The sequence below is a fragment of the Electrophorus electricus genome, chromosome 14 (assembly GCF_041902795.1).
Source record: "Electrophorus electricus isolate QZ-2024a chromosome 14, ASM4190279v1, whole genome shotgun sequence".
Taxonomy (NCBI): Eukaryota; Metazoa; Chordata; class Actinopteri; order Gymnotiformes; family Gymnotidae; genus Electrophorus; species Electrophorus electricus.
The window spans coordinates 12,778,507-12,791,137 of record NC_137510.1 but is presented as its reverse complement, the minus strand read 5'-3'; the positions used below and the strand labels follow the sequence as shown (position 1 = coordinate 12,791,137).

At 39.3% G+C, this 12,631-nt stretch overlaps 1 protein-coding gene and 1 long non-coding RNA gene across 2 annotated transcripts; one reads left to right on the top strand and one right to left on the bottom strand.

The window, feature by feature from the left end:
- Window positions 1-6,775: 6,775 nt before the first annotated feature.
- On the bottom strand, window positions 6,776-11,759 carry LOC145651236 (uncharacterized). The gene is made up of 3 exons (XR_014117060.1): window positions 11,541-11,759; window positions 7,484-7,559; window positions 6,776-7,399 (listed from the first exon to the last, which is right to left on the bottom strand). It is a non-coding gene; the product is annotated as an uncharacterized LOC145651236 (long non-coding RNA).
- On the top strand, window positions 7,347-8,568 carry lrrc30a (leucine rich repeat containing 30a). Its single transcript, XM_027001691.3, is given in 3 exon segments — window positions 7,347-8,042; window positions 8,045-8,104; window positions 8,107-8,568. Coding segments are annotated over 3 exon segments (873 nt in total). The 5' UTR covers window positions 7,347-7,630; the 3' UTR covers window positions 8,508-8,568.
- Window positions 11,760-12,631: the final 872 nt, after the last annotated feature.

Sequence of the window (12,631 nt, the reverse complement as noted above, 5' to 3'; positions counted from 1 at the left end):
AGAATGCGCTCAAGAAAATATATTTATAAGATATGACTCAAAATGTTATCCTTTTCTTAGTTACATTTTCTTGACACTAAAATATAAAAGACCGTTGTAGCTAGTGGCAAAACGTTCCTCCCGGATCAATCTTCTGCTTCCACCTAGTGGGCCACTGACGGGCCTGATTGTTAGTCTGTTTTTTTTTTTTTTTCATGGAATTTTTTCTAAATGTTTGTAAAATATTTTTGCATGAGTCTAAAAACTGACAACTCAGCCAAAATACAATACACAGACATGTGTTTTATTCTGTTTATCCTGTTTCTCCTATTATTATTTTTTAGACTGTATAATCCTATAACTATAGTTCTGTAATAACTACAGGGTTTTGATATTATAAAATGCAGATTTGGACATTTCTGGTATTTTCTTGGAAATTTCTGAAAAACTAAGGAAAATATCAAAGCATGCAAAAGCCAATAGGGACCATGAAGGCCCGTATTTCCTTTACCGTGATTCCAACAGGCCAAAGTTGTACATAGGACGTGCATCTAACATAATTTCATTGTGGAACTAGATATGCTTGGGTGTGAATATCACTCATGAAAAATGTAACATGATAGCAAAATTATGTATATTCTGTCACCTGGAAACTCAGACTAACAGTCCCACCGCTGAATTTTTTTTTTTTTGAAAACTTGGCAAAAAGAAAATTATCTCCTTGTCCACCAATGCCCTCTTGTGGGACTTTATAATATTACAGTTAGGTACGCGTCACTCCAATTTGCTGCTGAAGACTGTAAAGGTGTTCGTGTCACACTCTTTCTTTCAAGCAGTGATTTCAATGTGAGTAAAATAGCTTCTTAAATTATATATGCAAAATCAATGTTGGCAATTTAAAATTAATTTATGTAGTACTTACAGTTATTGTCACAATGCGGTATTACATATGTATAATCCCGGAGCCTAGAGTCATTTTGATGTGCAGGCAATGAGGAAAGCGAAAAAAAGCCAAGGCAATGGAATCATGGACAAAGGGACACGCAGGAAGCAGTGGTTGGTGAATAACGTGGAGGAAGCTTTTTAAAGAAGAAAACAAAATAACATGCAAGGCTGCTTCCTTGATGGAAGAGCACTTGATACAACTGTGTTTGTGCTGGGTCAAAGGCTCGTGTAAACAAGCCTGGCTGTATCCTTATATCCTCCACTTTTCTGTCTAATACACACCATCTTTCCTAATGTGCTGCAGGACAACCCATCTTCTCGTCTTTTTTAAGCTGTCCTCATTTCATTCTATGTTGAACAGTGTGTAAAAAATCCCAAAACGCTAATGGAAGAGATGGAATCGAACACCGAGCCTCCATTAGCAGCAGAAGCAGCTGAAGCCCATTTGCAGATGCTCAAGGCTGGCAGTGCTCATACTCTGCTGGGAGCAGCCATGCCCACCTGGCAGAAGAGCCGGACCATTTGGACGCCCGGGGCAGTTTCAGGCCCAGCCTCCAGCTGCTCCTCCACTGCTAACAGTGCCAGGCCTGAGAGCGGCTGTGGAATGCACCAGAAGCCAGTAAACAGGACGGAAATGTGATGATTCGTGGCCAATCAAAGCCCAGCGCAGCACATGAGAGAAATGATAAAAGTAATGAGAAACTACATGCGACATGCACACAGACACATGGGTGGGGAACAGTCTGGGGGGGTGGTAAGAGAGGATAGTTAGAGAGATGAGCACTACAGTGTGGTTGGGTGAGTGGGTTAGATAAGGGGAGGATGGGTGACAGATGTGGCTTGTGGAAAACAGCTGCATTGAGATGCACCTTGGTTATTGAATTGATAGAAAATAAACATTAGGAATTCTAAATAATTCTAATTACTATAACTAATTATGGTATTTATAATAGTTAATAGTCTGTCCTACATCTAGTCAAATGTGTTAATGTGAGAAAACTAAATACTGCTCACAGGACTGGAGCTTGACAGAGTAGTTCAGTTTTAAATATGCACTCTGTATTACTTGATAGTACTTTTATGCTACAATTTTGCTTCCTATCCATGTGGGAATTATTACATTTGCAATTAGAACATATAGGATAATTACATGATCCACTTTCTCATCCAGTACTGGAAGACAGCGTATCTGAAAAGTGAAGTTAAACTGGAAGCTATGGGAAAACTGTGATGAGCAGTCTTAAGCTCATCACAGTTTTAGTATTTCTCTTAAATACTCATATGCAACCAGTTGCAGTGCAAATGGAAACAACAATCAAAATGTCTTCAAATTCTGCTCAGGCACAAGAACATTAAAAATAAATGTAAAAAAGTGCAAATGCTTGTAAAATAATACACTCAAGCACAGTATGTACTATATCTAATTTAATCTCTTACATTCATCTATGGGTGTGTGTGTGTGTGTGTGTGTGTGTGTGTGTGTGTGTGTGTGTGTGTGTGTGTGTGTGTGTGTTTGTGTCTGTGCCTAAACTCATAGACATGCTTACATGCTTCTCAGTAGGTAAACAGACAATGTTGACGTGGCGGTCTAGCCGTGTAGGCGTGCAGGTAAAAAGGGTATGAAGCAGCTAGCGCATCAGCACCCTGGCAGTGCGACAGCTGCGGCAGGTCTGAGCGCCTGCTGCTACGCTCCCCTCCAGGTGCCATCTTGTTAGGCTGTGCAGCAAGCGCTTTATCACGCGTTCGGGCTCCTGTCAAACGACTGATTGCTTTTTATTCCCAGCTGCTGTTTCAGCAGCCCCAAACTTGATTTGGGTACTCTGTAACTGCGTTAGCCGTCCGCCGCGCCAATTCCTCCGCTCCCGTTCCTATTCAAGAGCCATTACAAATAGCATCTTTATCCTGTGTAATAGTCTGTGGACTGATATCTTAGCGTCTATTTATCACACTGCTCGGCTGCAGCTCTAGACGATTTTTCTGTTTACTCTGAGCGTTCCATCCTTCTCCTGCAGTTGTGGAGGTAACCCAATGAAGAAATTACAGTTCAGATATGAAATAGTCTTTGTGGAACACAGATATAATACACAATGGGCCTACCAGAGTTTTTGAGTTAATTAAACTAAGTGAAATCAGGTGTTTTTTTCTCCTGTATTCCAGAACAATTGCTAAAAATCAAAATGTTACATGTCTGTGTTTTACTTCAGCTTAAATCACGAGAAAGGTGACCAATACAAGTAGTCTATCACTAAAGCAGTGCATTAGCATGCTTTATAAATAGTACTTCCCTTTACTCACATGGGTAGCTTTGACATCAGTCAATGCCTTTGGTTCCAGCTCATCTGAAAGCTGTAAAAAATAAATTAAAAAATCCTTCCTGGATCTTAAATGTTTGGCCAACAGGATAAATTTTTCAAGTGAAGATGTGCGCAGTATGTGCCTCCACTATATCATAAAAATGGACCCCGACATATATGACAAAACCTTTTTCTGGATTTCATTTCTGCTTTTCCCACAATCATACAAGATACAAGAACTGTTGCATGCTTCTAAGCATTAGTTTGCTGTACTGCTTATCGGAACCACACACACACACACACACACACACACACACACACACACACACACACACACACACACACACACACACACACACACACACACACACACACACACAAATACAGACTGCTAGCCTTAGGCAGGTCTGATTTCTTGACGTATAAGAAGCAGTAGGACCTATTTGTGACGGGGCCCCTTTCTCTCTGGACACCCTTCTACATGCACTGACGCTCTTCAAAGCTATCCCCACTGCTGAGGATCACCAGCTGCGGCTCCCTGAAGAGATCCAGTAACATCTCGACGAAAGTAACGGGAGCCAGCAGGCTGCTTTTCCTGATCAGCTCAGGAAGCTCAACATCTCCAAGTCTATCCTGGCCCATTTCTACTATGCCAGTATTTAGAAAGCCCGCACTACGTCCATCAGAGTCTGGTTCCACTCAGTTTTTCTTTTCAAGGCCAGGTCCCAGTGTGTTGCTCACTCTCCTGAGAGGGTCACTCGCTGCCAGCTCCACTTATACCTGTCTAGAAAAAGAGGAGTACTGGCAGAGGCCCCATCTCTTCTACTAATCACTACCAACAGAATTTAAGCCTATCAAGGAATTCAAGGTCCAAGGCCACTGCTGCCCACACAGTACACCACCTGCACAGTTTCTTCTATGGAGCTCCTAACTTCATCTTTCCCTCTTATACTTCCAGTGCTTCTGGATGCTTTATAAACTGCAGTGTATCTTAGAGTGGATTTGCGTAGCTAAACAGCTAAAATACTTTTTAATGACATGCCAACAATTGCATTATTGTAATTCCAATTTATGCATTATCCTCAGGGTAAATTCACATGTAAATTTTTTGTTTCTGCCACTGGTTAGAGGTTTCATTATAACATCTGAAAACTATACAGTTCAGTTTTCCTGCACATGCTGCTTCTACCATTATCGTAGAGTTGTATTGACTATATCTGTATATAGTTATACATCCAGCTCTGATAAATGTCATTGTGCAACAGTTCACCCAATTGCTTTTTTTAACTGTTGGGTGCGGTGTTCCAGTGCCTATACTTCATGTCTACACAAATTTGTGCATGGGGTGTTTTTCAGTTTTCACAGCACTACTGGAAATAGTCTGACTAGCAACCCACCTTTGGTATGAAGTATGGATAAATGTGTGTTAATAAATGTACTATATGTTCTATTTGTATATTGTTTGATGGCTATCCATGTGCTGTACGCATAGTGGAGGTCACACACCAAACTCCTGGTGTGTTTATCATACTTGGCAATAAAGTGTTTTGTCACAGGATGCCCCCCCCCCCCATGTTAATCGTTAGCATTAAGTTTCTTTATGTTCGCTATTAATGTTATGTGTGAGTGCGATCCTTGTCCTGTGTGTTTAATGTCATGAAATGTTGCACGAAGTAGAGCGAGTCTGTGCATCCTGTTCCATGCCCCGCGGCACTTGGGCCGTTACATGTTTCTGATTTTGAAATATGTTTTGTCTCACTCAAGTATCTCTTCCATGATGGAAGATTAAATGAAGCAGATTAAATCAAGGAGAAAACATCATCACCAGTTTTGATACCAGTTCAGTAGATCTTGGCTTGGCCCCAAACTGCAACCCACTAGGGTCAAAATTGGAATGTCACAGGAAGTGCGACCATTACAGAATAAAGAGTTCCAGGGTTAAATGATATGGTTAAGTTGTATCCACCAAACGTTTTTGATCCATTATGTTGTTAATAGTATATAAAATACTTTTTACAATTCCTGGTTAGATTTAATTTATAAGACATTAGATGCACAGCCAGCAATGACCCTCATATTTACTGCCAGCAAAATTGAGGTGGGGTTCGCATCAGGCAGCTTTCCAGCTGGGGGCTTCATGAGCATTAAAACCTTAGTATCAGTGGAGGCTGAACTTTTTCCTGTGCAAGGTAGAGGAATGAACTAGTCAGATGTTCTGTGTTTATTTTTACCCTAGCCTGCTTCGGGGAGGAGGGGCCATGGTTAAGAACGAATGGAACCCAAAGTTGTATAGGTCAAATTGTCAAGTAACTCATATTACCAGCTCATCCCCAATCTCACCAATGGCCCTAGGCATGGTGCTTTAGCACAGGTTTCTAACTGTATGTCCTGTGTCCAGCAACAGTGTGGAAAACTGTACCTTCATTTGTATTGAATGAAAAAAGTGCACATAATATCAAAACAAAAATTATCAAAATAAGGACTGATGACTTTTAATTCATGATTAAATTATTTCAAATGACAATAGGCTAGTATTCCTTAATAATAGAAATTAAATAATAAAATGTTGTCCTTTGCTTTATCAAAGTTGTATTTGTTGCTTATAATTTACTGGTTATAAAATACTGGTTATAATTTTTAGCACATTGAAAACTGTATAGTTTATACTGTATAGTCTCTACAAAAACTTGCTTGAGACAATCAAACAGGCTTATGTCACAGTTCAGGGTTCTAAGTTCATATATCTTAGATTTACCTTGGACTTAAATCTAAGCAGACAGATATGATGGATGTGTATCCCAAACTGAGTTCTAAAATCCTACAATGTTGTACTGCATTGCTGAAACTTATTTGCATAGTTGTGGGTTATGGGGCGTGCACACAGAGATGGTCATGCTTCCACTTTTACCTCAAACTATGATCTGAGATTCTGCACCTTAACCTTATGCTCATTATTTTATCATAAAATCATTCATTGTGTATCATCAAGCATGTTATGGTAACTATTTTAACCTACTACTTCTTCATGCTATGAAGAATGGAATTGCTACAAATAAGGTTTTAACTAAATAACGATATAATTGAATTAATAGAAAAATATCAAATGAACAACAAATTATAAAATATATTCAAGTGGCATAATGTACTATAGGACAAAATAGCTGGATCTATTGAAAACACATGACCCTTGGAAAACCATGTTCCTTAAATCTGTCGGCAACTGCCAGTTGATGTTCCACAAAAAGCCATTTATGTCATGTTCTCAATGAAACTGGATTACATATGCGAGAAGCATTAAGTGAATTAAACAAAATACAGTCTATTGACAAAATTGCCCTTTGTGACCTTTTGTGATGTATTATTGGACTTTAAATACTGTATCCAGAAAACATTTACCCTATGACAGTTTTTATTTAATAACTGTTCTAGTTAGTTTGCACATTATTATTATTATTTGAAAACATTAGTGCATTAGTCAGAAGAATTGGCCAGGAAATACCATTAAACACACATCAGTAATTTCCCATGAATATGGTGTCTTCTTTTATTAACAGCTTTCATATCAACATATTGGGTGCTTCTGATATTGTCACTTAATGAAAATAACTGAGGGTGTTATCAAATCTCAGTTCTCCCTTATAAGCATGGTATTTGTGTTCATGACTGATACTGCACCATGTTTAACAAAATTAGAGTCCTTACATTGCTCTTTCTTTGTTGGGTTCTATATATAACATTAAATTTGTTTTTTAACACATGACTATATGACTATGACTATAAAGACAACTATTGGGGGGAAACAAAACTAACTCATGATCTTGTATTATTGTATTATTTATAAATAGACCTCAAAGTAAGTAAAAGGAGAAAAATAATATGATAGGACAATATATATTACGTTTTCAGTTACCCAGAAGCTTGAAATCTATTATTTGTGCACATTTTTCTATTAAGAATATGCAATGGAAAACAAAGCTGTCATATTTCTCCTCCACAAATGGCATACAAACTGAAATCTAGGTTAGTTATCACTGCCTGGGCCTATTGAAGTGACAGGGACAGCTGAAGAGACAGGCAGTGAAATGTGGTAAGAGTTGTTCCAGCAATGTTGTTTGACACCGGGATATGCTTCAGATCCATTCTCCCTTTCCTGTCTGTCAGCAGCACTCCTCCAGCGCACCCTGGACAAACACAAACATCTTTATAGCAATGTGTGTTACATCTTAGGCAGCCAGTTCCAATCAGATATGCAAGGCGTTTCAAACCTTAGCATGTCCTCTGAGTGTCTCCAGACCTCCAGTGTGCCACTGAGAACTGGGAGTCTCTTCCCTCCAAAAGAGACTGTGATCAAGGAAGATGTTTGTTTACTTGTAGTTTAGGTGCTCATAAGAAGCAGAGGTATTGTGCTAGGTATGAGAGGAAAGCAGTCAAAGGAACTGGCAGACGAGGAAATAAAACAACAAAGAAGAAAGATCATGGCTTGTGAACAGAGACTGACAACAGCTGACAGGATTCACAAGCACACTGTCACGCACTTCGGCTACAGGGTGCTGAGTTTGACCTGCCGCGGCATGGTCGACCCTCCTGAGGAACTATTGGAGATCTCGGAACTGCAGAAGCTCAATCTGTCCCTTAACTGCTTGCCCTCACTTCCAGCATCAGTGGGCATCCTTCAGAACCTCGTGGTGCTCAACTTGTGGGGTAAATAGCTCACTACTCTGCCCCCAGAGATAGGGCAGCTGCGGAACCTGAAGGTGCTCTTTGCCTATCGCAAATGCTTAAATGAGGTCCTGGAGGAACTGGGCTACTGCAGCAAGCTCGAGGCTCGAGTTTAGCAAACAACCAGCTCACGTACCTCCCGGACAGCCTGTCAGAACTTACGCACCTTCAAAGGTCAACCTGAGCCACAAACAGATTGCACATATCCCAGTGTGCATCTACACCATGAAGAGCCTGGCCTTCTTAGACATGGCCTGCAACAGGCTAGAGAACATCACTGAGAAGATCCAGGCCCTGGCTGACCTAAAGATCCCCATCATGGAAGGGAACTATATTCACTCTCTGCCAAGGATGTTCGGCTGCCTGACCGAGCTGGAACTTCTCAATGTAGACTATAATGAAATTCAAAATATTACAGCTGAAATGCACCAATTGACCAGCCTGGGGAAACTTGCGTGCCACCCACTGGATAAAGGACTCCATATTATGTACAACCCTCTGTCAAAGCCCATTAAAGAAGTGTTGGATGGAGGCCTTCAAGGTCTTTATAACTACCTCAAGGCCAACTAAAATGTGTTGCCATAAGATGGAGAGAGCATACAGCTATAAGAGACTGCAATTACTAGGCTACTTTTGTGGTAGCATTGCTGAATGCTAGCTAAAAACACTCAGGCCACTTAAAAGTGAAGTTATACGAACTAACATAGTTTCACATTGCCTTTTTTTAAAAGGACTAAACTTAGAAGAGATGAATGAATAAAAATAGGGGACTGTTAATTGGCAGAAACAAAAGAATTTAAACAATAAATGTGAAGCTCCCAGTGAAGAGGAAGGGCATTTGAAATCCAGTGAAAAGGGGAGTAATATGTGTGTCTGTAGGCTTGGTTATTAAGCTGTTAAAAGTTCTCTGTGAGTACCCAAAGGTTGCTGATATTGAGGTCTTTTCATTCAGCACAGCAGTGCGGGGACTTGAGGGCATGTTTATGACTCCCGGGAGCATGTTAAACAAAGGGCACCGGCTTGTGTAGTTGGGCAAAACAAACACTGGATTCCTTCTGCTTTTGTTTTATTTGGAGTTTGTTTGGAACTGTCTGTGAGCTTGCTAGCTCGGTCAAGTTGACCTGTGTTTTTTTGGAAACACCCAGTGGGAGAAGAGATACAATTATATGCACCCTCTGCCATTTTCTACAAGAGCTGAACATGTATTAAAGAGCTAAGCAGAGACATTTCCATTACCTCAAGTGAAAGGTCAGTTATTACCTCAAATGATCCCACTGAAAAGTACAAGCCCTCTTAGTTGAAAGGCAGCAAATGTTTTGTCCAAATTTAGACTGTACTATTCCAGAAAGAGGAACAAAAAGCAAAAGAGACCTTTAACAATTGTTATAAAATGCTCTACATTAGAAATCGAAATATAACTTTTAACAGAGCTACAGCAGATGCATTTGAGGAAGTACATATACATATATATAGATATACACATTGTATGCTATGTGTTGATAAAACATCCTTTGAAATGATAATCCTACAGTGCAAAAAGAAGTGTTAAATAATTCATTCTTAATTATTATGTACATCTATTAAACAAAACTTAAACAAAGCAGCACATACTTTTAAAAAATTAATTGGTTAACAACCTCTGAATGTCATTAAAGAATTTGGATCAGGTTATTGTTTGCTTTCTGTTGAATAAAAACAGTAACATGTCTAAGCTACAGTGTTGTATTTCAATTATGTCCTCATTGTATTTTTTCTTGGCAATGTTAACTAGCCAAAAACATCATCCTATACAACAGTTTTGATAAGAAACCTGAATATTTCACAGATGGAGTTTGAGACAACAGCCTATACATACGCAATTTTTTAAACACCTTTTTTAACCTTAAAGCAAATAATCAGAGCAACCTAAAGTACTGTTTTGTTTTTTGGGGTTTTCTTTTTGCCAAAATGCACCATGCGTATTTAAACTGGATTAGTTATGTTTTAAGCTTTATTTTCCTTAACATATTTTACTTTTTAGAATTAAGGCCTATTTTTAGCAGTACTGTTGTTTGATGGATGTTTATTACATTCATGACATTTCTCTTTATGCACATAGTCCCATTTTCTGTTTTTGATGCTTAGATGAAGTGCCATCTGGAAAGAAATGGAATCTGTTTTTGCACAATGCTTTACTGTTAAAAACGTGTTTAAGCAATGGAGAAAAAAATGTTACCACTATATTAACTGTCAATACTATAGTGTATTTTGTCAACAAAGAACAGACAATGTAAAGTGTATTCTGTCTGACTTGTCTTTTTTTTTTTTTTTTTACATTGATTAGTTTCCCATGCTGTAGGTTTAATTTCACATCAATCCCATAGCGTCTACCTATCCATTTCAGTTCCCTCTGTGTCCAGATGGCTATTCTGTAGAGGCCCATCAGGTGCTTGTGTCTTGTTATGTTCTGCTTAGACAAGGCAAAGTCAGCTCATGGACCACAGCTCACTGATTCAAATAGCTTAGCACTGAGCGGGTAGACCCACTAGTTAACTTTGCTCTGGGCTACTCTTCTTTTCTTCTTTTCTTTTCTTTTTCCACCTGATTAAATGAGCAAAAGCAGTTTAAGGGCTTCTCGTTTTGTTTGTTATTTTCCTCAGTACTTTTAAGGGCTTCTCTGTACTTTGGAGAAGTTGCAGTTGTGTTGGTCTAATTCTAACTGAACCATTTTAAACCATGAACATAATGTGATTAACTCTGACACACTGAGAAAGAGTGACCTCTGGTGCTCAGTACTACATCAGGGCATTTCCATCAAATCAATTCATGGAATATCTGGAAATAAGTAACAGGAACCTAACTTGTTTTTGGCATGATATATACTACATTATATTTAGTATAATCGATATGCTGTAATACAATATCTTGCTTATACTTTGGCTGAATATCATGGTCTCTTTACACTCTGGCTCAACATAATCACTGACTTCATGGAACACCACGTGTCTGTGCAGAGAGAACAGGTAATCAATATCCCGAAAGAAACTAAAATGAATGTGGAATGCTACCAAGACAGCACATGAGATGTTTTGGTATAAATAGCAAATAATAAACAAAAGAATTTAATAACAAACCAAAAAGTAATAAAAAAATAAAAGTAACAAACAAAAGCTTTCTCATGCTCTCTCTTGCTCTCTCAACCATTTCACTGCGAGTTATACTGTGCATGACTATGTATGTGACAAATAAACCAAACTTGAAACTCTCTTTTGCACTTTCATGCTTTCTCTCTTGTTCTGTGTTAGAAGAATGATGAAAACAAAACATGAAACCTTGGTAAAATGTGCTGCACCTGGACCAATTTGCTATAGGTTAACCATGTTTTTGATTGGCATTTTTACAAAAATAGGACATTTTGAAAAAGTAAGAAGTAGGACACTTAAAAAAGTATGAAAATACACACACAGAGACACACACACACACACACACACACACAAACTGAGCAGGTGTTTGAACAACCATATAATCTAAGCTAAACATCAGAGTAATAAACTAATAATAGCAATGGTATCATGTTAGCCTCAAGCGATTTCAACCCCCTACCCTACATTCAGGAATACTGACCATCCACATCCACAGTACAGTTGCAGCAAATTGCTCATCCAACAATAGTTTCCTCTCCCCGTGTTAAGATTCATCATGGATCTGTGCATTGGCTGAATGAAAATCTCATGTGCCACCGAGACCCCAGTACTTCAGTTGCCCCATGCATTGACAGAAACCGGGTGTGAATGGAAACTTCAAGCCTGAACAGAGCCCCATGCTCCCCCAAAGCACCTCACCACCTACTTCAGTGCTGCCTGGGGAGGGCACTACCATTCCTTCATAGGACAAACAGCTCAAGGTTGCAGGGATGGCTGTGGGTAACTGTGTTCTCCTGTGCCATTTTATGTTGACTTTTACTCTAAGGCCTAGTTTGAGACATGAAGGGGGTACAGCTATGAAAATGACACTTTTGCAATACAGCAAAAATACTGAACTTGTGCATTACCTCTAAAGAGAAAGAGAAACCTTTTACCAGTGGAGTGTGATTGAATACATGGTTACATGGCACTTTTATTCAAAGCAACTTACAATTAGGACCGAGTACAACTTGAGCAATTGAGGGTTAAGGGCCTTGCTCATGGGCCCAACAGTGGCAACATGGCAGTGGTGGGGCTTGAACCAGCAACCTTCTGATAACAAAGCAAGTACCTTAACCATTGAGCTACCACAAAAAATGGTCTGTTATACAGGAAATGACCATAAATGAACTGATCCCAAGCCTGTGCCATTGAGCAACTCCCAAACACGTTTACCATTGCTACTCTGCACCAGTGAACTCACCTTTTCTGACAGTCTCAGAATACTGTTTCTTCTTAAGAATGCACTTATCTCAACATGCTCAGAAAGAACAGGGCGTTATTCTTCTCTCTCTTTCTCTCTCGCTCTCTTGGTTTCTGTCTCACTCATACACAAACACAAACACAGACATTTTCTGTGGATGCTGATTAAACCACTTCATCTGTCAATTTCATTCTTCCATTCAGAACAGGCTTGGTCCCCTTATCTTCTGTTCTTCCCTGTATGTGTCCTTCTCAGAATCATCTGGAACATTCTGCATTTTCTCTCTTACTACAGTGGCACATCAGAACTCAGTATTACTCTGAGGAGTT